We start from the raw sequence: 27,718 nt of genomic DNA, 5'->3' as shown, positions 1-27,718 counted from the left end.
CCCTAGCAAGGCTCCGTCCCCTCTCCCACCCCATTACTCTGCCTCACATCCTCGGTGTTGAGATGAGAAATGACCTGGTCAGACCAAGCGGCAGTTACGGGACATCCCAGGGACGCAGCAAGGGGCAGGGGAAGGGCTGGAAGGGCTCAAAGAACCCCAGTGGTACAAAAACACAGCCACATAAAGCAACATCTGAAATCAGTCCAGGGGCTCTTCATCCATCCCTCATCGACCCAGAGGGTTTGCCACCCCATCATGCACTCACTGGAAGGCTGACCCAGCTTCCCAAGGGATTAGCCCCATAAACTGTCCCAGCAATGTCCTAGTGTCCTGTCACCTCAAAGCAGTGACAAACTCAAGAGAGGCAGTGATGGGACGTGGGGCATCATGCCCAGGATGGAAGCAGGCAGGGAGGCTGCTGCAACCTCTCTGGGCTGTCCTGGCTCCTTCTGCCACCCCAGCAGGTCACAGCGCTGCCAGGGAGATGACAAAGCAGCACCCCAGCTGTCCTGACCCACAGGGCTGCCCCAGCAAGGGGGACAGGAGCTTCTGCCGGGTTTCCCATATCCGCAGCGAGCTGGCGTGCCCTCTGCAAGACCAGTGGGTGCAGGCAGGACCTGGCCCCTGTGCTGCTCCGTGGCAGGGGTCCCATGCAGTGGGGACGCCAGCTCCCCCACCCCGTACGGCAGCTCCCTCCCCGCTCAGACAGCCGTGGACTGCTTGATGCTGTGGAAGCTGACGCGGGTCGGGGAGGTGGGGATGGACATGGCCCGAGCCACGCGGGCGCGGATGGAATGTTTGTCCTGCCATCGGTGCCACCGCTTCCGTACGGCTGATCGGACCTGGGGGAGTGAGACAGAGAAGGGGACATTAAGTCACCACACAGCTCTCTGAACCTGTCCAGGGGCATCGGCCATCCCCAGTCTTTCAACCAAAAATGCTATCAAACCCCTGCAAAGTTCCCTGGGGGCAGGGAGGGTCCTGGGAGCCCCTGTCACCTCCGGGGACACCCAGCCTTGTTTGATGTGGTGCCTGTGAAACGCAGCCCTTGCAGTTGTGAAGAGAGATGAACCCAACTGATGGTGCCTTTGAGCACAAAATGGAAATTAAAAGAAGAAGTAAATCTGAGCGGGGGCTCTGCAGGGAAGCCAGCACCTCACCCGCTGCATCGGATGCTGCAAGGGGCTAAGAGCGGTTTGAGCAACGGTTGGGAAAGTTTTATGGCTTGTCTGGTTCATACTAGTGGCATTTCTTCAATGTTAATTCTGCCCTACAACAGCCCACGTGCTTTGTATGGCAGGTAAATAGTGAAGAAATGCCTTTTCATCGGCTGCAGCGTGGGATGGCCCTGGGAGATGGGTGCTGGATGGTGCAGTTGGGTGAACACCAAAATCTGTCACCAGCCCAGCTGGAACTGAGAGATGACAGAGCATGAATTGCATGGTGTGACAGCCCTGGTCCCACCCCTTTTCCTCCTGCATCAATTGTATACTATTTGGTAACAAAGCAAGCTTGCCTGGAGCAAACTCTCCTGAGCCAGCAATGGTGCAAGAGCATTTGGTAGGAGGCAGAGGAAAGAGCTGCCCAAATAACTGGCCTCTGCTCTCACCTCCTTTGCTTTCTGCTGTCTGGGTTTTGGGTCGGACCCTGGGAGGTGCCCTTGCCCATGTGCCAGGTACCCACATGTTTATGGGGATTGCCTTGGAGAAGGATTTCCCAGGGATGGGGGGACCCCTGGCTCTTCTGCTGCACCGAGCCACACAGATGCACCCCTAAAGCAGCTGTTCTTGGGGGTGGATTTCCCTCCTCCAGAGGAGGAGACTGCCAGTGTCCATTCCCCTCTGGGCACAGTCTCGGGCTGCAGGTATCCCTGGAGCCAGAGGTAAAGCACCAACGCTGACCAGCAAAATCCTTCAGCTGGGGAACTGGGTGCCAGCACCCTCCAAGCCCTGTGCAGGGGCTTGGATCTGCCTGCAAGGAAGAGTATAGACCCCCCAGCCCCCAGTGCTCACCTCGCTGTTCAAGAAGCAGTAGAAGACAGAGACGAAGAAGCCCTGCAAGGAGACAAGCTGGAGTCACTGTGGAGCTCCAGCCAGCAGGCACCCCAGGCTCAGAGGCTTTGGAGCAACCCCAGGGTTTGGGGCTGTCTGGTTTTGGGAGGGGGCAGAAGCAGGGCAAGGCATCAGCCAGGACAGGCTCCTCCACACCTCTTGGTGGGGGAACTGGGACGGGGACTGGTGCTGAGGACCATACCTGGAAGGACTCCAGAAAGGAGTTGAAGTAGATGAAGACAATCCTGGAGATCTCATCCTCCCCCGGGTTGACAAAGAACAGCATGTAGGTGATTCCCAGCAAGGGCAGCAGCACCAGCGTGGCCTTGACTGCTTTCCTGGGGAGAGAACATGGACCTGAGCTGCCGCAACATAGCCCTGGGCACCAGGACTCTCCCCATCCCACCCCCAGCACCAGCACGGCTGGGATGGGACTGGTTGGATCTGGGCAAACCAGTGACCGGGGGAGGACAGAGCAGAGCTGAGCTGTTTTCCAAAGTGATCCCCAAGTGACCGGGCTGGTGTGAGCACTGGGCACCTTCTGTGGCTTCTCCATCCACAAAAGGGCAGTGGGTAGCGAAGGCTTGACCTTGAGCTGGCGTGAAATGATTACTTGGCTGATCTAAGGCTCAATTTAAAAGGAATTAAGGGGGGTAAAATAATTCACACCCTTCAATATGGGTTTCTGGAAAACTCAGCTAATTAATTTGATATCTTTTTCTTGATAAGATTACAAGTGCAGTTTGTGGAAAGTAATATTGCTGGTGCAAGAGTGAGGGAAGGATTTGGGCTTGGCATCTCATTCCTTTGGATTAAGGGACAAGAAATTTTGCTTAAAGATCCTGGTAATGGACAAATTCCAACATTAGCTGAACACAGGAAAAGTCATCCCTGGCAGGGCTGGGCTGGGCAGGGATGGGGCCTGGGACCTGTCCTGCATTGCTGGCCTGGAGGAGAACCACAGCCACTGACACAAACTGGCAGATGGCACAGAGGAGCTGGGAATTAACTGAGGACATGAGCATCTTCAGGCTGTCAAACTATGGGACAGCACATGCACCGGTGCACTTCTCCAGGGGAGCAGCCATGTAGCAGGGGATCCATCAGCTTTTCACCAAAAGCCATCGCCTAAGGTGAGCAGGAGCCCTCCAGGGCTGTCCCTCGTCTAGTTTAAGCATGACTGAACAGTTTGTAAGTTTTTTCTGTCCCACAAAATGTTTATGGGAAATGAAAATGTTCTGCCCAAGGGTGAAAAACGTTCCCTGCCAAAATCAGGCAAATGCTGGAAACCCAAAAGTCTCTCAGAACTGCTGAGGCCAAGCAGCCTATTTCAATAGCCTTGATCTTTGCTCACCCCAAGCTGAATCCTTCATCCCAGCTCAATACTCCCAGATGAGGGAAGCTGGCATTTCCCAATGACAGCATCCAAATTTTTCCATTCTCAGCTGAAAAAGCCACCCTCAACCCCAAACCTGCTTCTTTTACAGTACGATTCCCTGATTCCTGCCCAGAAAGCAATCCAGAGAGGAGCATTGAGGAAGACCAAGGTGTCTTCTCCTGTTCTGGGTACTTCAGATGGCTGCTCTGACTGTTCACCTCCCAAGCTGTCTGCAAAATATTCCCCAGCAGGGAAGGGTTAAACTTTCCTGCCCTGTGCTGCTGGGAGAGCTTCCTTCTCCTTGTGAGGAGGTGTTTGGGTGGCATCGATTCATTCCTCCTTCCTCAGCCTTTGCTTTGCTGCCAAGTGTGGTCCAGTTCTCACCTCTGTGCCAGGGTTTGCAGCTCCGAGCCCGGGCAGCTGCTCGGGTCCCACCACAACGGGCTTTTGCCAAGGGACTCTGCTCCCAGCGGCTGCCTTCAATGGCAGATCCAACCATCCACGTTCTCCGTCACAAAGCTCTCACTGTCCAGGATTTTTGAACCAGATGCAATAGCCACATGCCTCCGAAAAGCATTTGAGGTGCTCTTCGCTGTCTCTCCATGCTCCCACCCCCTTGACATTCGGCTGACGGGGCTGTCCCTGTCCCCTGTAACCATGCTAAGGAAGTTTCTAGATCTGCTTTCTGCAGGGTCATCACGCTCTTACCTGTACTGGATTGTCTCTGACGTGGTTGAAGCCCGGAGCTTTGTCATGAGGATTCGGACGATGTTGAACAGAAAGATAAAGTTGATCTCGAAGGAAAGGGGCACCTGGTCAGTGTCTGCTCCCCCAGCCTTTCCTCCCATTGCCGCAGCGGAGGGAACGGGCTGTGCCAGGGGGAATGGGAACGTTCCCTCTTGACCCTGACCTGCTGCCTTCCACGCACTGGATCAGGGCATCTGCGTTTATCGTTTTTAAAGCACTTTAGCAATAGCATTTAGGAGTGTTTTCAAGGGAGAGGGGCAGTAGGGCACGCCAGGAGGTGAGCAAAGAAGGGCAAACATTAAAGGAAGGGCTGAAGGTGAAAAAAATTGGAAGGGGAGGAGGAATAGAAGGCAGCCAAAGGGATTTGGGGAGAATGGCTGCCGTCGCAGCAAGGAGCTGCTTGGCCGCTCTCCCGGCTGCCGAACTGCTAATGAGGGCACAGGAAGGCGGCACTGGGAGCGGAGCACAATTGACACAGATTAGAAGTGGCCGGGCTACCTGATGGGCTGGGAAATGAGAAGACGCTCAATTATTCAGCGAGGCCGTTTGGTGCTGGTGATTAGCCCTCCTTTGGGTTTTCTCAGCATTGGGCAAGGAGGGAGGGAATGCTGTGGGACCTCGTGCGTGGCTTTCCCCCTGCCAACACAGGTTGGACCCCTGCCACTACTGCGTGTGGCTTGCCACTGCTGCTCTTTGTCCCTTCCCAAAAGGGCAAAGCCCCGGCAAATTATGCTCCCTATAAGCCCTGGTTCAAGCATCACTGCTTAGCCAAGGGACAGGAGAGATGTGATGTGGATCAGGGAATGGAGCTGAGGTCCCCAGGCTGCTGCGAATGCTTGGCAAAGCACCAACCTGCACCCAAAGCACCAACCTGCACCCAAAGCACCAACCTGCACCCAAAGCACCCAAAGCACCCTGCCAGGGCAGGGATGGAAGGACTTACTGGCACACGTGGGAGTCTGCCAATGGGAGCATCCCTATCCGAGGACTTTCTAGTCCACCCCAAGCCGGCAGGATCCGTGCCCGCTATTTCCCATCAGGAGTTAGGTGCCCAAACTGGTGAAGTTTGGGCGAGGGGAGCCGGGCTTGCAGGCCGAGCGGCATCACTGCTGTGGGGCTGTGTAACTGCCAGCAGCAGGGAGAAGCTCAGGAAGGGGGCAAGACCCTGTTTGGGAGCAGCTGCATCCCACGTGAGGGGGAAGGACCCCATATTTAGAGGGGATTTAGCGAGCAGGGCGCTTTCCTCTTACCAGCAGCACCAGGATCATGGGGCCTTGGTAAATGTAGTCGGTATAAATTCCCGCTCGCTTCCCAAACCAGCACCTGCGAGGCAAGGACAAGCGGTGTCAGTGACAAGCCATGTCGGGGACAAACCTGCAGCGTGAGCAACCTGGATTTACTCCTGCCCTCGCACACTCTCTGTAAGTCACTGTCCATGGGGTGAAAGCACTACAGCTTCAACTGCTGTAGCCCAGGAACGCGGTATATGGAGGCGCATGAGGGTGTTCATGGGCTCCATGAGGATGTGGAGCTGGTTACTGTAGAATGGGCAGGGACAACCTCACAGGCACACAGGTCTGGGCCGGCTCTGACCCCAGCAAATCCCACGGGAGCTCCCACACGTGTACCCGTGTCCTGGGAGCACCTTGTCGGGCTCTGTTAAATCGGTGCCATGCCTGCACGTAGCGCAGGGCTGCTGAAGTCAGGAGACAAAACTTGCCCTGGAAAACAAGACGAGCTGCCGCTCATCCAAATGGGTCTCCTCTGAACTTCCCAGCCCGCCCGACGAACTCTCAGGTGTCTGTTAAGACCTCCATTAGCAAGTCCCTGTGAAAATGGCTCAGGTGGCGGTGTTTTGTACCTCTGCCCATAGATTAAATCCCAGCTCCATTTAGCAAACATGTTGTAGGAGCTCGGGCTTAATCTTGCCTTTTCCCCCTTAAACATCTCATTTGCCCTTTGAAGAGAAGAACGCAGCAGCAGGCAGCTGCAGGCAGGGCGGCAGAGAGCCTGAAGGTGGGATAAAGGAAAGAACAGAATAATATTACCTTTTTTGCCTCCCACCCTTTCCATGTACCCTGCCTTGTGCCAGCCCTTCCAGGCAGGATCCGTGCCTGCTGCAGCCCCTGGCACGACTGATCCCTGGGGAGCTGGGACAGGAAGGAGAAGGGGAATGAGAGCAATCAGGCTCACTTCTCGTTGTCGTAGTACAGCTTCCCGATGGCCCAGGCGACGATGATGGGAAAGGGGATACCTGCAGAGGAACACGCAGGTGAATCTCAGGGGTGCAACATTGCCACCAAACTGTGCTGTAACAGGGATTCTCTCACAGAGGATAAACCATCGAGTGAGATGAATTGACCATGCAAATCCCATCTCCTGCTCCCAGCAACCTTTTTGCAGATATTTGGGTGAAAGAAGAGCTGGAGCAGAAGAGGGAGGTGGGCATCACCCATCACTCGACCCCTGCACACCCGGTGGGTGAAGGGTACGTCCTGGCACTTACACCAGCCGATGCAGATGAACATCCACTTGCGGAGCTTGTCCGTGGAGTAGGTGAGCACGATGGCCGTGTGCAGGTAGCAGCCCTCACCGAACATCCAGAAGAAGTTGGTGACATGGAAGTAATTGTATGCAGCAGTGACCAGGCGGCACCAGACCTGCCAAGAGGGTTAGGAGGAGACATGGAGGCTGAAGAGAGGAGCTCTGTGTTACAGTGGTGAAACATGCACAGAGCAGCACAGACCCCAGCACAGCAACTGAACCCATGATTCTCACAAGCCTGAGTTGTCCTGCAGCCACCAGGAAGCCCTGTTTGGCCCCTCAAGCTGCTTTTATGGCCTCATCTTTAGGATCCTCAAGCTCCCCACACACCCCAGCCACTCGGGGTGGGCTCCGACTGCCTGCCTGGCAAAGCTGCACCTACCACATTGCTCTCGTGCACCTCCGGGTTCATGGTGAGCTGCACCACGAACCACGTGGCATTGCGTAGGATGAAGGCTGTGATCAGGTTCCAGTGGATGATGTTCCTCAGGCACCGGATGCTCCTGGGGAGGGGGGGACAAGGGACCATCAGAGCATGGTGGGTGGCTGGGGGCCAGTCACACGTGGGCTGGGGGACACGGCTGTTTGTGGAGCTGCCTGTCTTTGCTGGGACCCCAGGGGTAAGCTGCTGGGGCTGTGCCCTGGGTAAGGTGGGCAGGATCAAGACCAGGAGGTGGAAGGCACCAAGGAGGACCCACTGCATCCATAACAGAGTGTTTCAAAAGAGGAACAGGAGGAAAATAACCCTGAGATAGACATGATCCCTCCAGACTGGAGAGCAACAGCCATGGGGGAGGATATGGCAAAAGACAGGGGCTGGGTCCACCCCCAGCCTGTGGGGGTGATGTCTCTAGGCTCACCCCCCCCAGCAGGAACATGGCAGCGGGTCGGGTCACTCACCGCAGGCGCATGAAGAGGACGAAGGCCACGAGGAGGGCCCCCAGCGAGACACAGTGCCCCAGGTAGTTGATGATGACAGCGATGTGGTAGTGCAGCTTGCTCTTCTTCTGGTGGGGGGAGATGGGAAGGGGGTCAGCAGCAGCCCTGGGTACCACCACAAACCCGTCACCTCTGGGAGCCCCACTGCAGATGCTGGGTCCTTTTTCAGAAAGCAACTGGAGCCCACCTGGTGCAGGGCAGTGGAGAAGGGCTGGAAGGGGACGGGGCTGGTTGGATGGGGCTAACGTGGGCAGGAGAGGCATCAGCCTGGCCCTGGCAAAGGGCTCAAGCATTTCACATCCTACCCGTGCCAGGGCAGCTCACTGCTGCTGCCCCTACATCAGCCCTGCTCAGCACGGGACATCCCCAGCCCACCATCTGGGGAAACCCTGCTGTATCTGGTCCAGCTCACTGGCAACGTGGCATCTGGTGTCTCGGTTCATTCCCAGTTGCCCTGAGGGCAGCCGAGAGGCTGGGATGAATTTGGGCAGAGGGAGCAGGGGATCTCAGGAAGGTGTGAGTGATAATTGAATTAATTGATTGCTCCTGCTGTTAGGCACTCATCCAACCTGTGAATTAGCAATTAACTGAGTGAGAAAACCGTTCCTGGCAAGAGATATCAGCATCTTAAATACCAGAGGTGGTATCAGCTGCAAATGAACAGCCCATATCTCTTCTCCTCTGCTCTGAGGGGGGGCTTGACCTACTCAGGGGCTTATAATTCTTGTTCTCCATTTTTTTTATCCCTTTCAGCTTCCTAAACATCTCCTTTATTTCATTGCTGACAGGGAGGGTTGGGGTTTACACTGAGAGCTTGGGGCTGGGGGAGGCTGGTGGGGCTGGGGGAGGCTGGTGGGGCTGGGGGAGGCTGGTGGGGCTGGAGGGCACGCTGATCTGCACCCAGCAGCCCTGGGACCAGGAGACCTGACACTGCAAATCCTCTTGGATTTTTAACAGGGATGGAAACGGGCATGGCTTTAACTTTGGCAGGGAATAAAAATGCAAATCCAGAAAGGTGTGTGTCACATATACTGCATGCCACCTTTTATCTGGGGTGCTGCCACAGCCCACAGCTCCCTTGGGCTATTCCTGGGTGCTGTTGTTCTTCAAAACTCCATTGTCTGTCCCTCACCCTCCCCCAAGAGCCCAGCCAAGGGACTACCAAAGTCCTACCTCTTCGCTGAGGATCTCCTGGCACTGGGAATAGTTGACCCGCGCTGCCCAGCTCCCGTTAGCGAGGCATTCCCTGTAGCCATTATCTGAAAGAGAGTGTGTCCGTCGCACAAAGATGTGACCACCTGGTGGCTGTCACTAGTCAGGTGTCACTGGCATCAAACCAGTGGCATCTTTTCTTTTGAAGCCAGCTCAGGTTGCAACTGCAGAACCAAAGCCCTTGGACCATTTCAGACCCACTCAAGGGCTTTGGGTCTGCACCAGCTCTGCCCCTTGGCACTGGGGGACCCCGACACCTCCCACTGCCGAGATGCAGCGGGAGCAGCACTAGTTCCACTCTCCTTTTCCCCTCCTCTGTGCTGTTTGCTCAAGCCATCACGTGCCACCCTGCTAGCGCTGCTGCAGTGGCAGCATGAAGTTCTCACTTCTCTCCCTGCATTAGGAGCTTTTTTTGCCTCCCAGCCAGGATGGTGAGTGGTAAGGCTGTTTGGGAAGGAACAGCCACAGCAGCCCCGGGGCAGTATCCGATTAACGTCAACAGTGGGGTGATGCCAGCACTGGGACGATGCTGGGTTTCTGCTATTAACAGGAGAGACCATGAGCCTCATCAGGGTGATGGGATGGGACAGGGATGGCAATGGCTCTTAGGCAGGCAGAAGTATGGATTAATGCAAAGAGACTCGTGCAACGGCATAAGAAGTCCCACAAAGAAAGAGCTGCATGCATGCGATCTTCCACTGCTGCAAAGAAAGTGTCGGAGAGAGAAATAGATGTTTTCTGCAGGAAGCAAGATGTTTCTTTCATCAAAAGCAGCACTTGGGTGGTCAGAAACTCAGCCATGTGCTAGGAATGGCTCTGGGCACTTTTCAGATGTCTTCACTTTGTCCCCAGCTCCCAGCACATCATTGGCAGTGACAATGCAGCCACCCGTGCCGGGAGGGGACGAGCCACGAGGTCCCCCAGTCCCTGCTCAGCTGGGGTTGCCACCTCTCCCCCTGTCCCCAAGATGGGGACACCAGCCCTGTCCCCCTTCGCAGGGGCATGTCCAGGAGGACCTGCTTGTAAAGCTGCTGCTGTGAAACCTCCCTCCCTGAAATTCGGGATACAAGGGTGGGCTTTTTTCTTTTTTGGCTGATGGATCCCACAGAGCCCCCGGGGGGCTCTGTACTCATGCCCCCACAGCCCCTGATGCACATGGCTGGCTGAACTCCCCCACCCTTTGCCCACCGTGTGCCCACCAGCGCTGGTCATCTTACTCGTGGTGTTGTACCGCACGCCATAGAAGTACTCGGGGCAGGGGCGAGCTACCAGCTGTCCCACCGCGCTCCGGGGCCAACACGTGCCGATCAGGTCTACCGAGGCGTTGCACTGGGGACCTGCAGGGAAAAAGGGTGGAGGGTTAGTGGTGGTCTGTGGGCCACCATGAGCCACCTCCAGGCTGTTGAAGGGCCAAGGTCTGCCAGGAGAGCTGGAGCTGTGGTCCTGGCTGAGCTGATGGGTTGTTGCAAGCTCGGCCCCCCCAGAGACCCTCATGGCAGACACCAAATGGGGTCTGTGCCAAGGTTCCCCAAGGGCTGGTTGATCCATCCTGGCCATGACTATTGCCCTGGACCTGTCTGAGCCCCTGTAGTAAGCTCAGCTCTGGCACAAACCTGGTTTTCTGTCCTGGCTTCCCAAGTCAGCTTGGAGTTCCCTGCCTCTGGTCTTCCAGCCCTGCTCCTTTCTTCAACCATGGCTTTGGCATCCAGCCCCACAACAGCCAGCAATAAGCTAGATATTCCCTTTTCTCGTGGAGACTGCAGCCTGGTGCTGGTGGGATGCTCCTTAGGGCCCCTCCAATTCTCTCACACCTCCTGGCTGCAGGAGCTCCTTCCTAGCTGTTCCTGTTGGTCTCTTCCAGCCTTTCCCAGGAAGAAAACTCCAAGTCTGCTGCTGCTATTTCAGATTTCAAGCAGGACTTGTGTGCTTTTCCCAGCTACACAAGTATGCTAACGTAGGCATTAGGTAGGCCAGATTGCAGGCTTTTTTATGTATAATTTGTATATATTTAGAACAACATGTACTGTAGCTAAATATGTCCTAGCTACATTTCAAAGTGAGGTTGGAAGCAGAACGGCTGTAATATCCACAGAACACAATCCTTGACAAGCAGCAGGCAGATGGGCAGCAGAGCCTGGCAGGGGCAGAATTCAGTGCAAACCACTCCTGGGTACCAGCAACGCGTGTGCTGTCAGGGCAGAGGCAGGCGTTGCCATTTCTGAGACAAAACACCCCAATTCACAGCTCTGGGGGTGTAAACGCAGCGTTTTTTCTCCACCCAGACCCGATTATTTGAATGACTTTCCCAGAACTTCCAATGGATAGAGCTGGCTAAAGAGTGACCAAGCAAAATACTGTTTTATTAATATGATGAAGGTTTTCATGGAGGAATATCTGTTTTCATTGGTTATCTGAAAAATTAGGACCTTGGTTTCTTGGGATGTTCTCAGAGCAAATTTTCCGTGCGAAGGAAAGGAGGGTTTTCCTCAAGAGTCTTTGCAAGGGAAAACAATTTCCAAGCACGTGAGCTGGGGAAGCATCAGAGCATGGTGAGCATTACCTTCTGCCTTCCATAGCTTGTGGTGAGAAATTAATTTTAATGGTGACCTTTGCTTTTAGGTTTGCTAATGTGTATGGTTGCTGCAGCAACCTTCACTTTCAGTTAACTGGTTTAAGCTTGTCTTTCTTAGGAAACAAGGTGCATTTAATCACGCGTAGTGTGTGTGTCTATGCGTATCTGCATCCATTAGTGTTTGTTGAGCTCCTTAGTTGTTTTGACCCAAATCTGACAGAGAAATAGAGGGTCACAGAAAATTAAGTGCCTGTATAAAAATTTATGATAGTATTTATCCAGGTAGGGAAAAGACAACAGGGAATTGCTTCAACTGAGGACAAAGTTATGTTGCAAGCGCTCTCCCTGTTAGCCACCTGGGAATTCACCCATGTGAGATGTTGCTTGAATATCTGGAGCAGGAAAAGCTTCACTTGGAATAACCCAGCACAGAAAAATGGGGTTTGCACAGTCCCAAAGCCCAGAGTAGCTCATGCAGTCCTTGAAAACCCTCCCTGTGTCCAGTGGGGCTGCGCACAAACTCCATTTTCTCTCTGTCTTCTCATGCCTCAGTTTCCCTCCCACGTCCCAGATGCTGTGCTGGGGCACAGAAGCAGACTGCTTGGGGTGGGGGGCAAGCAGGAAGACTCAGTAATTAAAAGTCAGTAGAGCCAGAGAGCAGTAGCAACGTACCCTCTCCATCAGTGAAACAAAACCACAGCGATGCAATTAAGAACCAAACCCAAGACAGATTCAAGGAAATGATGTGGTCAGATAAAGGTGGCATCATTCTGCTACACATCTGCTCAAGCCTGGATTTATTATCTCCGCATTTCTCCAAGGAACTTAATTTACTGCTGCTTGGCCCTGCCATCAAAGCGCCGGTGGACGCCCACCAGGTGACAAAAGGAGTGGATGGCTCTTGCAAGTCCCCCCGTGGCAGGGCTGCAGGGTAAAGGTGGAGCAGCATCACCAGGAGATCAGTCCCCTCCTCGTCCCGTGGGTCAGGATTGTGGGGTGGGGTGACATTTGGGCTTGGGGGCTGCCGTGGATGAGCAGAGCAGCAGGTTGTGGCAGGCTCCTGGAACCTCGCGCTGTGCACAGCAGGCTTTGCCCCAGCACCACGGTAGGCAGCGTTGTGAGGTCTGTCCCGTCAGTTTTTAACCTGGTGGGGGGCTGTAATATTTTTCCTGGGGTCACACCGAGAACCGCCTTGATGAAGAAAAGCTGAAGAAAGCAGATGCTGCTCTTTCTGCTCTCTCCAGCACACACGGGGGGAAAAAAAAAAATCTCCTGCTGGGGAAGGGTTAAGTAAAACAGCGAAGGCGATGAGTGCGGTGAGGGCTTCGACATCCCTCTGCCCAGCATGACAGTGTGCTCCAGCTGTTCCCCAGTGGCATGAAGCCTCCAGCACTTAGAGCACTATTTAGCATGGAAATTATATGTATCAGTGCTAAATGCTTTCATATCTGCTTTGCGGCCCATCTGTATTTGCAGGGGGATTATTCTCCCGGTTCTGCAGATGCCTGCTCCAGCTTCCTCAGCGCCGCTGGCTGCGCAGACACTTTTGGTCTTTGCAGCTTTACAGCAAGAAAGGTCAATGAATTTCCTATCTGCACCAAGACCCCTGGTTTGGCTCCCTCCTGCACAGAAGCATGACATTTGGGGTAGGAAGGAGCCGCTCCTGCTTTAAGACAGGGAACGTGGCACTGGGGGAGTCACTCGAGTCCCTTTGCGCCGTTTCATTCGGGTTGTGCTGCTTTGGAGCCGTACAAAGCGTTTGCTTTCTTCTGAAGAAAAAAAGTACCTGTCCAGGGACTTACACTGGGACAACTATACCACAATAACTGTCTCAGGATAGCTGTAGCAATATCCCTCCTGTTTATACAAAACATCCTCCTCCAGCCTGCTTCCACCACTTGGGAGGCCCCTGGGATGGCTCCAAGCTGAAGCCACGCAGCCATGTGAAGCCTGGCAGGGAAAAGCTCTCCAGTCACAGCTAATCTGCCAAGAGGTTTTGAGCAAATTTAAAGAGGATGGAACATGTTTATCCTGGGCCAGCACCACCAGACGTGTGGCCACAGTGCTCTTGAGCCAATGCCAGGAGGTCTGAAGTGTTACTGTACCGTCAAACCATTGCTAGGGTGATGTGAAGAGGACTAAACCAAAGGTGGTGCTGATACCGCCGTGCTGGTAAACACGTCCTCATCTCACACGGGGCAAAGCTCTGCACCAGCGCAGCATCCCGGCTGGCTGCTGTGCCCCCAGTGATGCTACAGTTGCCCCAAGAGCGAAGCTTCTCTCTCCTTGTGCAATGCAAAGGGGCCAGGAGCACTGGTGGGAATCTGAATCACAGGCTCATTCCTGTGGTTGGGAGCGATGGGGTTATTCACCTAAGGTGTCTCAGGAAGCTGAGTAACAGCTGAAAGGTGTGAGCTCATATCTCTACCTGTCCTGAGCTCTTACTCAACCACAGTTATCTCATCCCATCCCTGCAGCCAGCGTGCAGAAGGTCCTTTGTCCCTCCCAGGCAGCTCCACCACACTGGTGGAGCAGGAGGAACCATTTCACACCTTATTGCCCCAAAGCCAGGGCCTTTGGGGGATGCCCAAGGAAGGGTGGCTCCATCCCAGCTGTGGAGTCACTCAGGTGCCAAATGCTTGAGTAACACCTTGAGGGAAACGGCACTGGGAGACAATTTGTGTTAACACAGGGTTGAAACTGGAGTGGTGTTGCTGCTTGCAACAAGCAAGCCCTGAGTTGGGGCTGGGCACTCTATATGGCTGGGAGCAACTGTGGTTGCCTCAGAATACTCAGATCCTTGTCCACACCCTACCTCCAGCACTGCTTTTGGTGGCATTAGGTGTTTCTGTTTACCCTTGTAAGAGTCCAGTCCTTAAAACATCACCAGCAATCCTCCCAAGCATTCCAGTTCCATGATCCTCAATGTAAAATAATTACACAGGCTAATTAAGTGTTATGATAGCAAAGTGTCCTTGTAATGAATTTTCAGCTTGTTGTTATTGACCATCACTGACTGTCCCCTTGGGTCTTTGCTGCTCTTCTGGAGAAGACTAAATTAGAGGCACCAAACCTAGCTTCTGCCATTGGTATTGATGCACTTGCTCAGTGTCGTCACTTCAGATGGATCCAGGTACGGTTCTGTGGAGCACACGTAGTTATGGAATATATAAGGTAGTGGGTCGGGTCTGGGACACATCCCGTTCTCATGGTATGACCCATGGGGTGGTTGGAGTTGCATTATTACCAAGGGCAGCAGGAAGAGGCTTATTCCCTGCTCTTGGCTGGGTTTTGCTGGTGGGTGAGCGAAGCAGCGTAATCCCTCACCGGCAGAGTTCTCCTAGCAAAGGCTTCTGGTTTGGCTACAGCTGAACAGGGTAGCTGGCAACGGTTTTACTGCATCCAGTCCAAAGTACAGTTTAGCTGCTGTAGCTGCTGCTCATGCTGAGATGTGCCAGGACACTGTTTTCTACCAGAAAACCTCAGCACCTTCTTCCCTCCTCCGCTACAATAAAATCTATGAATATAAGCAGGTTTCTATTGACATCCCTGTTTCCTGGATGATGGGGAAGAATGGCTTTATCGATGCTAGTGTACGCTTCAGCTGCTATGATTTTCCATATAGGTGAGTTCACATGTTTTGGTTCCCAAACCTGCCCCAGTATCACCACTCTCCCTCAGTGCCAAGTCCCTGCCAGGGCTCAATGCTTCTCTTTAGCCCCTGCTCATCTCCTTTATTAGTATTTCTGTGTTGATGGGAGAGATGCCAACGAGGCTGAAGGGAAAAGAGGCGCCCATGTTGTTAATTTGACCTTTATGAATTTAAATTCCAGTATCTCCCCAGGGGAGTCAGTGAGTGAATGAAACAGCAGTGGCAGGAGAAGGGGCTGCTGGAGCAGTGTCAGCGGTCTGGGGAGCTGAGCTGGAGCAGGTGGGAAGTCTCTTGGTCAAACTGTCACCCGCTGTGAAACGTGTTTCCAAACCTGTCTGATAAAGTGCCCATGAAGGAAATGCTCTCATCGCTTGCTGCTCGCCTGTGCTTCTTAGCCACAGGCTTTTGCTATATCTGGACCAAGTTGATTTGCTTTATTTAAATGCAAAGCTATGCTCCCTTCCCCTCCTTGGAAAAGCCTCCAGTAAAAAAAAAAAAAAAAAAAAAAAAAGACATTTCTATTCAGTTCTGCACAGCTTTGGTGTCATTTTCCTTTGCTTCAGGTGAACCTGCAGTGGCAGGAAAGGTTTCTTCCCTGGGAAAGAATCAGCTGTGCTCCTCTCTCTCTCTCTCTCCTGAGCCCATACACAGGATTGAGGATAACAATTTGTTGTGATAATGGTTTAACAGCTTAAAGAAGTGGATCGTGCAGTCAGGACCAGCTGGGGCTATTAGCAATTGGGTGCCAACTCCCTGGGCTGATCCAAGCTTGGGTGCTACGAATGTAAAACAACCCCATAAGTGCTCTGAGCTCGCTCTGCTTGAGTGCTTTCTGCTGGGCTGCTTTGGAAAAAGCCTCATCTATTAATTAGGAAGAGGCTCTCCCATCTGCTCAGATTCCCCTTTCCTTCCCCAGGGAAGTGCCGGGATGGGAAGCGGTCCTGCAGCTGCAGGGGGATGCTTTGCCCTGATGGGTGAAATGACCTTGTCGCTCCCTGACCGGCTTCGTGGCAGGGCAAGGCGAGAAGCAGCTGCGCACAGACCCCGGGGAGCTGAAATCATCAGGAAGACAAATTCACGGTCTGAGGCATTCTGTAGGCTGGGAGCCCTTGGGACAAGCACCTATGCACCCCGCACAAGGGATGCTCATCCTCGCTGCATTCTTTTGCAAGCCTCATCTGGGAATTTCTTGGCTTCCAGATGTTTGAGGGTGCCACTGACCTGACTTTCCTGATGCACCACGTTGACCTCAAGTCCAGCCTGATATGATTTCTGCCTGGAGGAGGAAATATTCACCACTACTGAGGAAAGCAGCCTTTCTGGTGGAGTGGCCAGTTGTGCATGGTTGCCCACGTGTTCTAGCACTGGCCAGAAGTGGGGGCTCATCGAGAGGTATTTTTGACACATACCTAAAATCTCAGGTTGGACCATCACGCCTGTGCAGGAGCCTGAATGCCAAGGGACATTGCCCGGCATCGGGGACAGTGTGCTTAGAGGAAGATGGGTAAATCCGTGCTCATAAGAGGGCAGGACAAGGTAGCTCTGTGGGGCTCATCCCAGGATGAGGGTTTGCTTGCCACGCCTGCACCCCATGAGCCTGGTAAGCATCCCCCCCGACCTGTCTCCACCACACTGTTGTGAGCAGAGACCTTTCCAGCTCAGTGCATGTGCCTCAGGGAGTGCTGGCACCCTGGCGATACCCCTGTCCAGCCGTGCATCCTCATTAAAAAGTCTGAGATTAAATAATGAAGGGATTGGTGAGCAGAGAGGGGAGAAGAGCTCATGCTGGGCTGTTTTTCGGAGGAGAGGTGCTGCACACAAGGCAGGGCGCCTCCATGCATCCGACTGATGCCCTGCTGAGCCGCGTGCCAGAGGACCACTGGGCTTGTGTTACCAGCATGTGCCATTTCCCAGGGGTTGTGCAGACACTAACAAATTAAGTCTCATGGCCTCGCTGCAATTCTCATTAGTGTCATCCTAACAACCTTTCATGTTAAATAGCCTTGAAACAAAGTTTTCAGGTTTGTAAATATCCCTCCCTAGGAATTGCTGCTTGAATCAGGCAGGGCTTAAACGGACTCCAAGGATGAAGGCTGGTGCTGAGCTCCACTTCCCAAGCAGCAGGCATAAGACAATTAGTTTCATGTCTACCTCTTGTTCTAAGCCCCCTTGTGAAGCTGGAAGTGGCTCTCACATGCACCATCCCCATCCCAAATGAATGAATTACTCAGGGATGGCAGGTTGGATGCATGGATTTTGCAAATCTGAAGCCTGACATGCTCCCTTGTCCCAGGGTGATGGGCACTGAGCTGCAGTAAATCCTGCTGGGATTCACACCAATAAATCCCTACTGAGCGAAGCAGAAAGCAGCACCCACTGCTTGAGGGCAGCGGCAATTTCAGGGCATGCCCATCAGCAAAGCCATGGCAGAAATTCTGCCCACTCTCTACCCTCTCCCCTGGGCTCAGGAGGTTCCAGCAGTGGGTTGCAAAGGCCATGAGCTGGGCACGAGCAGGCTCTGGGACCTGCCTGCTGCCCCGGGTCATGCCACCAGGTCCGTGCATCACAAGAAGATCCTGTGGTGCTTGGCTGGTGCTTCTGTGGGTCAGAGCCCACAGCGCTGGACACATTGTGGCAGGGGAGGCGAGTAAGAAGAAAACAAATGCCATTTATCACAGCCTAACGTGGCCAAGGACAGCCACCTGGCCGAGCGGAGTGATGAAACCTTCAGGGAGCAAAGCACATGAGTGATGACCAGGTTTTTTGTCTGCGCCATGGCCAGGTCAGAGACACGCAGGCATTTCCATTTCCACAGGCAACCTTGCTCTCCCTCAGCTTTCTGCCTCCATTTCTCCCGCTGGGGATGCCCTGGGGATGCTCCTTGCAGGGCTGTGGTGGCCTGGCCTCAGCCAGGCACTGAATCAGCTGGTGCCAAGCTGTAATTTTTCAAGAAGGAGTTTTTAATGCTGCTGTTAATGGGAGCCGGGTGGCAGGCAGCCATCCATCAGCGCCGAGCCTCCGCGGCCATCCGTCACCCTGATGGAGGCAGCTGCTCTGAGCAGCAGGGACGGGAGCAAGCAGGGCAATTGCCTGGTGCCTGCTCTGGTCTTCGTTCAGTCCTGGGAAAATGAACTCTGCAGCATCCTTGAGCTGGGGAGGACTTCTTTCCTTGCTCCTGTGAGCTCCTCTCCTTTCCCTCCTCCCCTAACGCCTGTCCCTGAACCAGACCTGTCACTGCTGCAGTGACACCCAAGTCACGTCTTGAATGTAGGCTAAAAGCCAGGTTTGGTACAAACACATCTTGGGCTTGACCCAGTTAGACGCAAACTCCAGTATGGGTGTTGAGTAGGACTGAGCTGCCCGTGGCCCTGCTGGTCTCACCCAGCTCGGCTGAGCCAGCCCTGGCCATGGCCACGTCCCCAGAAGCTCCTCGTGGCTGGTGGCCCGAGGTTCTCAATGGCACACATCTAGGAGCATTGGGGGACGGAGGGTGGCCGAGCCCTGAGCACAGGCTGGCCAGACTGCACTGCTGACGTGGTCTCTGCAGAAAGTCACAACCTCCAGTTGTCACCCCTGGGCAGGGGGACTGCAGAGGGGGGGACACACAGGGGACAAAGGTCCTGGTGTCCCTGGGCATGGCGCAGAATGGGCAGCGCAGGAGTAAGAGCCAGGCAGATATCTCTTTGCCCACCTCCCCCTTGAGCCCAGACCACCAGACATTTATTTTCTCTATTTTTAGCTCTCCTGAGCTCTGCACCTTTTACCTGCCCCAACTGTCACCCTGCAAAGAGGCTGCAGCAGCCCGCACGGGGCTACAGCACAGCCTCCACGCACCCCACCTCCCCCCAGAAAGGATCTGGGCAGCTGCGGATCAGCCAAGAGACCCCCTCCACAAAACCCTCTTCCAGCCATCCCTGCTGCTGGGGTCCCCTGGGGATGGCTGGGGGCACAGGACACTCACCGGTGTGGTTGGTGACAGGCGTCAGACTCTCGCAGTACTGCTCTTGGATGGAGGTTGCGACTGGGCTATCCCAGAGGAGAAACGCCTGTGCAGGGAGAGAGCAGACCACAGGCAGGGTTACATGTGCAAGGTGCCGCTTCCCCAGCCCCCAGTCCCTCCTTGGACATGACAGTGGTGGGTCTGGTCTGGACTTGTCCATGTCTTGATGGATGCCAAAGCTGCCTGATGGATGGGTACCCGTTTGCAGGATGGGTTCCCAGCCCAGAGGAGCTGGGCTTACCCAGCTTGCGGCTGTAGGGCTGATGCTCTCTGCTCTGTTTCCCACCCACCGATCCTCTCCTGCCCCAAATATCCCCCTCAGCAACCCACAAGGTGGCCCTGCACAGCCCCTGCCAGGTCGAGGAGCTTCTGCTGTTTAGCAGTTCAATCAACACTTTTAGTTTTAGCTTCTTTGCATCCCAAGAGCACACAAGGGAAACATGAGGAGCCTGACACCATGCTCGGATTTTCAATACCTTACTAAAATCACAGCCTTGTAAGCTGTCAGTGGGAAGATGTTAATGCATGTCCTTAAGGAGATCTGATCCCCAGACAACCAGGTCTGGCTAAAGACTTTTTTCCAGGAGGGAGGCTTGTCTGCAAACACTGACATTCCCATTGCACTGACCAGGATCTATCCCACCCCTTCTCCAGAGCAGCTCCTGGGCGGTTCTGCAGCTCCACTGCAAGGGAAAACCATCAACTCCATCTGTATGGGAAGCTGTTTTGGAAAAGCTGCTATGGAATTATTGTGCCTTTGCAGGAGTTTGGGGAAACTAAAACCCAGGAAGGCAATTGCAAGTGGAAGACGGCAGAGGGATGGTGCTGTTAGACCCAAGGCTCACTAGCGAGGCAGGTGGGGAAGGAGGGGACCTTCTGTTTTGCAAAACACACAGATTTCTACCAGAGCACCTGCCCAGGTCCTCCTCCGGCTCAGAGGCAGGTGACACGGTGACACAGGCTGGTCCCCTCTGCTCAGGGGATGGACGCCAACAGTGGATGAAGCAGAATTCCACTTCCCTCAGCCCAAGCCTGCCCTGCGAGGGCTGACCAAAGCCCTTGGAGGAAGGCTCGCTGCTGAGTGAATGGCGGAGCCGTGCCTGGAACGACCGGCACGTACATCCCCGGGATGCTCAGACCTGAGCCTGGAGTCAGCAAAGGCTGCAGCCTCCTCTGCGTGCATGGAGGGTCCCAGCTCCCCAGGGCGGTGGGCTCGGACGCTATCCTGTGCTGAGCCAATGCAATGAACAACAACCTCCAGGCTGGTCCCTACTGCCTGGTGCCCCGTCCCCAGTGCCAGTTACCTTCAGAGCTGCTCTGCGTGGGGAGGAGACCATCCTCCTCCTCCCCTTTAGTCGTACAAACACCGCCTGCTCTTGCTGGCACACCCAGCGATCTCCTGTGCCTTACCAAAGCATTAGCAGGATTTATTCAGACATGGAGACAAGCTCAGCACCCACTTGCTCTTTTCCAAACAACTATTTACTGCCTGGGGAAGCTGGTTTTGACAGCAAGAGAGATGTCAGGCAGACACATAAATGGAGCTGAGAATAACTTCCTTGTTATGACTGCTCCAGATGGCACAGGGGATCCGGCAGCAGAACCCTGCCCCAAGTGCGGGTGCTGCAGGGAGCTCCTGCTGTGCTGCTCCTGCGGGAGCCGGGACCCTCCTGGGTCTCTTTGCTGAAAGCTGAGACCACCCAAACTCCAGCCATGGGGTAAGCGAGGGGGAGTGGGGTCAGCTCCCCTCTGCATTGATGCCTGCGGCTGGTGCCCACCAGACCTGGTGGCTCTTTGCACAGGTAGCTGGGACACAAGGGTTCCTCCTGAAAGGGACTGGGGCGGTTTGCCTACCTGAACAGGCTCTCAAGTGTTAATTGGATGTGTTTCTCCTAATTGCAGCCTGCTGTAGCCTGGGAGTGCCAGTTCTCCTTCCAGACACAGGGAGAGGTCTTGGCACTGAGCAGCACCATGGACCAAGCTGCAGCTAGAGGGGGGCATGGATGGAGTGCAGTCTCTGGCTCTTTGCAGGCTGAAATGAGCTGAAACAGCTACAGAAGGAAGAAAGAAAGGGGGGAAAAAAAGGTTCCCCAAACCACAACACACCCCAACAGCTTTTTTTACCAGGCTCTGAGTCTTGTCTCACTGCAATGTGGCCGATGCTCTTGACAGAGGTTTTTTCCCACTGCCGTCAGCCCCAGCTCAAGGGGAGTAAGCTGAGGAAGGTGGCAGCTGCAGGTGGATTTGCACAAGCCAAAAGCATCCTGGTGTGGTACCCTGATGGTTGGGCTCTGGTCTGTTTTGCCCTTTGCGGCTTAGTTTAACCCCTCCCCAGGCTTTGCAGAGAGAATAGGTCAAAGCTCCGTCCTTGAAGAGCTTCTCCTGCCAGAGCATCGCTGCCGTAAGATGCCACATGGCACCCAGCAGGTCCCAGCCTGGCCGGGCTGGAGCCAAGCACACCTCCACAGCCCCAAAACGGCGGTGGGTCGTGTTCGGGCCAGAGAGGGACCGTGTCCCTCTGCCCTCCTGGCTGTGCTTTGACACGGGCTATGGCAAATCATGCTCTGCAGTGAAGAACACCTCCACGACCTCTCTCAGACTGCCAAAATCCTGGAGAGCTTCAGCTGAGTGTTCAGCTGCATGGGAAAGAAAAGCAATCTGCTTTTCTAGAAGTCACTGCTTTGCATAGAGATCCCGGTCAGCCCAGGGAGTTGCTCCCACGGGGATGATGGTTCTGCTGGGAGCTGCACGGGCCCCAGGGGTCCCCACAGTGGCAGCAGCTTCTCCTTGGTCAGGAGCCACCAAAGGCTTCACTGCTGTTGCCTCAGCATCAGCCCAGCTGCCTTCCAGGGGCTGCGAACACCTCGGTCTGACCCACGGGGAGGCACGGCAGCAGATGCTGGTGGTGCTGGGTTAACCTGGGACCCCACGGAGCAGCAAGCTCCTTCCTTTTGCCCCCATGTTTCCTGCAGCGGGATCAGCTGCCCCCCCGCAGTCCTCACTGCGTGGCTCAGACACCAAAACCTGACGCTGCTCCAGCGTTTACTGCATCCCACGCACAGCAAACACCAGAGACAGACGGGGTCCCCCACCCCCCATTGTCAATGCTGACCCAGAGGGGAAACTGAGGCACTGAGTACCACTGCCTAGGGTCACCCAGGTCATGCTGTGCCATGTGGGGCAGGTTGCTCCTATCTGGACCCACTAACCATGTCCTGATGCAATGCCACTGGGTTTTTCAGAGCCATTCCCTATGCCGAGGGGCACAGAGTGGCAGGTCCCCTGGGCCAGGAGATGCGGGACAGGCTGGGACAGCATCAGCTCTTCAGCACGAGGGGGCTGGGGGTGTCGCTGCTGGTATAGCAGTGAGCAGCAAAGTCATACGCGCACACACACGGTGTCAGTCTCTGTGACCTGCCACTGACCTAGCAGCAAAATTCAATTAGTAACAATTAGGAATTAATGTCCCCCTGCAGTGCTTTCCCTCTCCAAAGCAATCCATGGATATTAATTAATATATTCACATCTGAGTCAAACATCAACCCCCCACACTGTACTACCCAGAGACAGGCTTGTCCCCCCTTGATATCTTATTGCCTCAAACACGATCGGATCTGCGTGGCAGGAAGGGCTGGCAGCGCTGAGCAGTGAGATAGATGGCTCGTAGCCTAATTAGCAATCTAAGATGGGGCTTGGGTTTTCCACTGCCGACAGGGCTGTAATTGGAGAGCAGAGCGATTAGCAGGGTGAAGCAGTGTGAGCCAGTGGCTTTGCACAAAGCTGGAGGGGGTCAGCAGGACTGATGGGTGGTGATGGCCACTGAGACCTCCCCGGGAGGGGGGTCAGTACCCACCACCCTGGAGTTGTCCTTGCTGTAGGGACCTTGCTTACCCATCAGCTCTGCTCCCCGGCTTGGCTGGGCTTGCGACACTTGGTGTGGGAGAAGAAAGACCTCGTGGGACACATGGGCTGAGCACGGTCTCTGCTCTGGCCCTTTGCTGAGGTTGCCAGGGGCATTAGGCTGGGATCTAGCCTGCTCTTGGCCCCGAGCCTGCAGGAAAAGGTGCCAGACTTTGGGTGTAAAACACAGTGAATGTTCAAAGAGCTGGATGCCAACCTCAGATGGCAGAGCAACATCAGCGGTGCGGGAAGCGAGGGCACGGAGCAGCACGTGTCACCGACACTGCAGCTGTAGGCTGGAGGTGGCCGTGAAAAGCCTGGCCGAAAGAGCTGCCCCCTCAAATGTGGCTGGAGGTGGCCGCGGTGCCCCCAGCCCCTGCTGCCCAGCCCTCCCTGTCCCCTGCCTTCACTGCGCTCTGGGGGATCCCTTTGCCCTTGTCTCCTTGGACATCCAGGCACCGTCTCCTGCAGGTGATGAGCTTCTTACCGTGTTCACCTTGAAGTCTCTCACTTAGGTAAGCCCTGTCCCAGCCTGAGCCATGAATGAAACCCCCAGGGAGCACCTGGCCCATGAAGGACCCTCCCCTCTGCAGCCCCCTGCCCTAGCCCTGGCACTGACCTGCTTTGCCACCCCCGAGCTCATGGTTCCTCTGAGACCCCTGCTGTGGTAACAAGCGCCCTGTAGCTCCTCCACTTGCTCTCATGCAAAGCCACATCAGAAGCACTGCTAGCATCAAGGCATCAAGGCAAAGCGCAGGCAGCAGAACAAGGCTCAGAGCAAGAGCCACGGGGGGATTTTCTGCGGCTGATGTTACTGGGAGGGGGGGGGGAAACAGGCAGTGAGAACGTCTCCATCTGGCATTAAAATCTGTGAATTTATGAATTTAGCCATATTAGAGGGCCAGCCCCCATTGTGTGTAGATAGAGGCTTGGGTATGAGTATTTATTCTGTTTGGAGTCTCTGAGTGTGCTGGATGCAGATCCTAACAAAAGAATATCAATCAGGGCTAAATGAATGCCCTGTAAAACCTGATTTATGGGCAATTAAAGGTTTTCCTGGATTAAGCTCGGGTCTCTCTCGCTTGCCATAAAGAATTCTGACTTCATTTATCTATCAAAAGGGGCATGGATTTTGGAGAACAGGTGAAAAAAAGAATAACGGCATTTGGATCTCGGAAGCTAAAGGCACAGACAAGCCGGGGCAGGGGACAGGGTGTGAATCGAGGCGGCTCCTATGGCACCCAGATCAGCCAGAGCAAAAACTGCTGCAGAAGAGCTGGAGCGCTGGACACCAGCACGGGGGAGGGCTCTTTTTCTAAGGTGCTTGTATTAAACTCTTGCAGATTGCACGTGTGGGACCTGTGTGCGTTCACAGATATTTTCCTTTTGGGGGTGGAGATTTTTTTTCCACGGCTGTCCCCCGGGACCCACGCCTCGGCTGCCCCAAGCCCCCTCCTTCACCCGTCACCTTTTTAGGGTCATACACTGGGCTGAGCATCTACAGTTTAATTCACCGATGATTTTCTTCCAGTGTATCTGCATTCACACCAGGGGAAAGCTTGGCCACACCAAAGCTGCATCTGCCTTTGCCTTGTCAGGGCAAATACTATGGGATGTCAGGGTGGAAGAGGGACTGTGATCTGCAAAAGACCAACACCCTTTGCCCTCTGCTGCCTGAAAGGAGGCGATTGCTTGTGGGTGGGTGACTGAATAAAGAAGGACACTGCAGAGAAGGAGGGTCTCTTCTATTAGCTCAAAATATAGTTAGGGAAGAAAGGAAAAACAACAGATGGGCCTCTGGGTATGTTATACCATCTTCAGAAAGAGCCACCCGCTCATGAGTGACAGCTGTCAAGCGTTGGACAATGGCTCTTGGGTCTGTTTGTTGAGGGAACCCCATGCTAACGATTTGTGCTTTCCTTTGAGTCCAAATACTGTTCTCCAAGACAAAACCACAGGTGCAGCCTCCCCAAATGCTGCAGGCTCAGACCTCAGCTTGAGCTCGTCGCTCACAACAAACTTCGGGGCCAGCCCTGTGCAGGATTTCTGGTAGGCACAGCTACATTTCAGGGCAGGCTTTTGCTGGCTGTGCAGGCTATCCTCATTGTATTTCTATATATTCACCCTATGGTGATAGAGCAGCTGTTCCGGGAACAGGCTGTGCCATTTCCATTCACTTCTCCACTGGAGCTGCAAAACCACGGGGGTGATTTCATACACACTGAATCAACTCTGGCTTTTAAGGAAAGCGAGGACTGGAAGAGATCCCCAGGGTCAGCGTGTCCTGCTACCGCACCTCTTCGTCTGACACAAGGATTTGAGCAGGGAAGGGGTAGGGGGCTGGTTGTGGGGCTTAATTGCTGCTGAGGCTGAGCAAGGGGGAAAGGAAACTATCACACCCCCAGCACCAAAGTCTGTTTTTTCATGAAATGCCTTTGCAAACAGTTTTATCAACCTGAGAAGCGTCATCAGTTCCTGACGAAGCTGCCGCTGAACTGTTTGTTTTTAACCACTTGTTTAGTTTCTTGAAATGTCTTGCAGCGTGCTGGAGAGCATGCTGCAGCAAGTTTGGCTGCCTGTCTCCCAGTCTGTCTTGTCTGACCCCCCAAGGGATGTCGACCCAGCAAGGCAAGGTGGACAAACTGATGCTAAACTGGAGCTGCTGGCCAGATGCATGGGGAACATCTCCACTGTGCCAGCCCAGGGATCTGCAGGCTGCAAAATTTGCCCAAGCAGGAGAGAGTCACCCCTGCTGAGCTCTCTGTTGGAGCTGTACTGCTGCAGGTCTCTGCACTCGCAGGCTGGATGCTGCTGTGGGTATTGCTGGCTGCAGGGATGCGCTCACTTAAGGCTGGAGTTTCATGGTCCTTCAGCCCATGCTGTCCCCTGGAAAAGGTTGGGATCATGCTGGAAAAGGGTCTGAATTTTGAATGCATGTATTTATAAGAAAAAAGAGCCTGACTGCAAGGGGGTGTTTTGTAGGTGGGGTGTTTCTTTTTGGACCTGGCTGGGAGAGACTTCTCTTTGCTTGGGCTGGGTTTTGTGACCCCTCCTGGTCCCAGCACCAGGGCGGGGGGGGGGGGGGGGGGGGGGGGGTTGCTCTCAAACTCCAGAAGTTTTTTGTGGATTTGGTCCCCCCATCTTCATAAGGGGACTAGCCTTGGGGAACACCTAGGGATGGCTAGGGAAACCCCCGAGGCTGTGGAGGTTTAGCAGAGGATGGGAAGTGTGTCTCAGCACCTCTGGGCTTTTTTTTTTTGGCCACTTTTTGCTCACACAGCAGCTATCAGGAGCTCTTTTGCTCGCTTGGCTCCCCCCATCTCAGACCTTGCCCCTATTGTACCAGGTCTGCAGCTTTGCCAATGGTGTCCCCACATATTGGGCAAGGAGGACCTGGGCTGGGGGGAAGAGGTCCTGCCCTGCATCACCTTCATTTCTTACATCAGAATGAAACAAAATCTGAACCAGGGAACACAACTGCAAAAGAGCTCCTATACAGCAGGGTGAGGGGTGTGCAGGCAGCGGAGAAGGCAGCTGCTCGGAAGGGGAGCTTCTAAAAGCAACTCCAACTTGGCAAGGAGGTCACCCGGTGTATCAGCTCTTCTCATTGCTTAGGTGAGTACTTTCCCATCCCGAAGGTGCAGCTAAGTACTCCTCACTGCTCTCGCTGCCGGTGGTGCACAGTGAGAAACCAGCCGGTGGGTACCGAACTGCAGGGGTGCTAACGGGGAGGGCTGACCTGCTGCTTTTTCTGCTGTTTTAACTCTGCAGTCACAACTGGGCCACTGAGACAGCATTTTGCAGAGAGCCAGGCAAATTTTTTCTTGTAACCCTCTTTGACACAGAGATTTAATCAAGAACCTGATCATTGTGTTCAGCTGCCTGCATAGGTTTGTTCAAAAAATGTTCAGGATTTCAGTGGAAACCTTTTTGTCTCCTCTTTTCCCCAGCATTTGGGATTTAAATATGCTTTGGGCTGGGAACATTTCCTTTCTTGATGAGCCCTCAGGAGGAGGAATATTGCTCCTGACAAAGCATTTGCATTTTGTGCAGAGCTGCAAAATTAGCGGTGGCTACAGTTCCACAGCGAGGAATTTAGAGAGGGAAGTCTTGTGCTTTGTGGGTGGGGGGAAAAGGAGAGGTCTCTCTGGAAAATCAATGCAGGTGGGTACAATTAAGCATTGCATTTGTGTTGTCCCCATCCATCACACCCCCAGAACGGCTGCCCCCTCCCAGCAGCCTACGGGAAACTGGTGGCAGCTGGTTTCACTGGAAGGTGCGAGGTGGGGAACTGCTGGGAGAGCTGGGCTGCACTTGTGAGGACCTGCCTGCAAAGTCTCCCTCCCTTTAATGATCCCTTCACTGATTCCAGTCCCCTCCCTTCTAGTTTTTGGGCACCATGAGCTCTTGCTAAACCCCCATGGCTCGACTGGAGGAATTCTCCCAAGGGCCCTTTGTGTAGTGGTTTCTCCTTTTACTTTTCCCTTCCTTCAAAGAAATGGAAAAGTCGTTGTGGAGAAGGGGAGCAGTGCAGGATGCAGAGGGGTGATGGGGAGGAAGGCAGAAGGGACATGCTGAGAGAAGAGGACTTAAAAACATCTTACCTGCAGGAGGAGGAGGAGGAGGACAGGACGTAGGCTGGGCACCATCCTTAACTCCCACTGCACCCAGCTCCCTGGGGCATGGCTGGCCGCAGCCCCCACTGCTGCTGGGCTCCTGCTGT

At 54.3% G+C, this 27,718-nt stretch overlaps 1 protein-coding gene across 4 annotated transcripts; it reads right to left on the bottom strand.

Annotated features, from left to right (window-relative positions):
* Positions 1 to 556: 556 nt before the first annotated feature.
* Positions 557 to 27,718, bottom strand: CRHR1 (corticotropin releasing hormone receptor 1). Of its 4 annotated transcripts, XM_080369479.1 has the most exons (13): positions 27,600 to 27,718; positions 19,057 to 19,141; positions 10,089 to 10,208; positions 8,833 to 8,918; positions 7,621 to 7,727; positions 7,103 to 7,223; positions 6,683 to 6,836; positions 6,370 to 6,430; positions 5,427 to 5,499; positions 4,138 to 4,223; positions 2,254 to 2,389; positions 2,013 to 2,054; positions 557 to 842 (listed from the first exon to the last, which is right to left on the bottom strand). In XM_080369479.1, the coding sequence occupies exons 1-13, from the start codon at positions 27,642 to 27,644 to the stop codon at positions 702 to 704; spliced, it is 1,257 nt and encodes a 418-aa protein (XP_080225605.1). In that variant the 5' UTR covers positions 27,645 to 27,718; the 3' UTR covers positions 557 to 701. The 4 variants fall into 4 exon arrangements, with proteins under 4 accessions (XP_080225605.1, XP_080225606.1, XP_080225604.1 ...); XM_080369480.1 differs by lacking the exon at positions 27,600 to 27,718 and having other exon boundaries at positions 7,103 to 7,301; positions 10,089 to 19,138; XM_080369478.1 differs by lacking the exon at positions 27,600 to 27,718 and having other exon boundaries at positions 10,089 to 19,138.

This window comes from Falco punctatus (assembly GCF_963210335.1).
Source record: "Falco punctatus genome assembly, chromosome: 19".
Lineage (NCBI taxonomy): Eukaryota > Metazoa > Chordata > Aves > Falconiformes > Falconidae > Falco > Falco punctatus.
The sequence above is the reverse complement of the archived record's forward strand: the minus strand, read 5'-3'. Positions and strand labels throughout refer to the sequence as shown.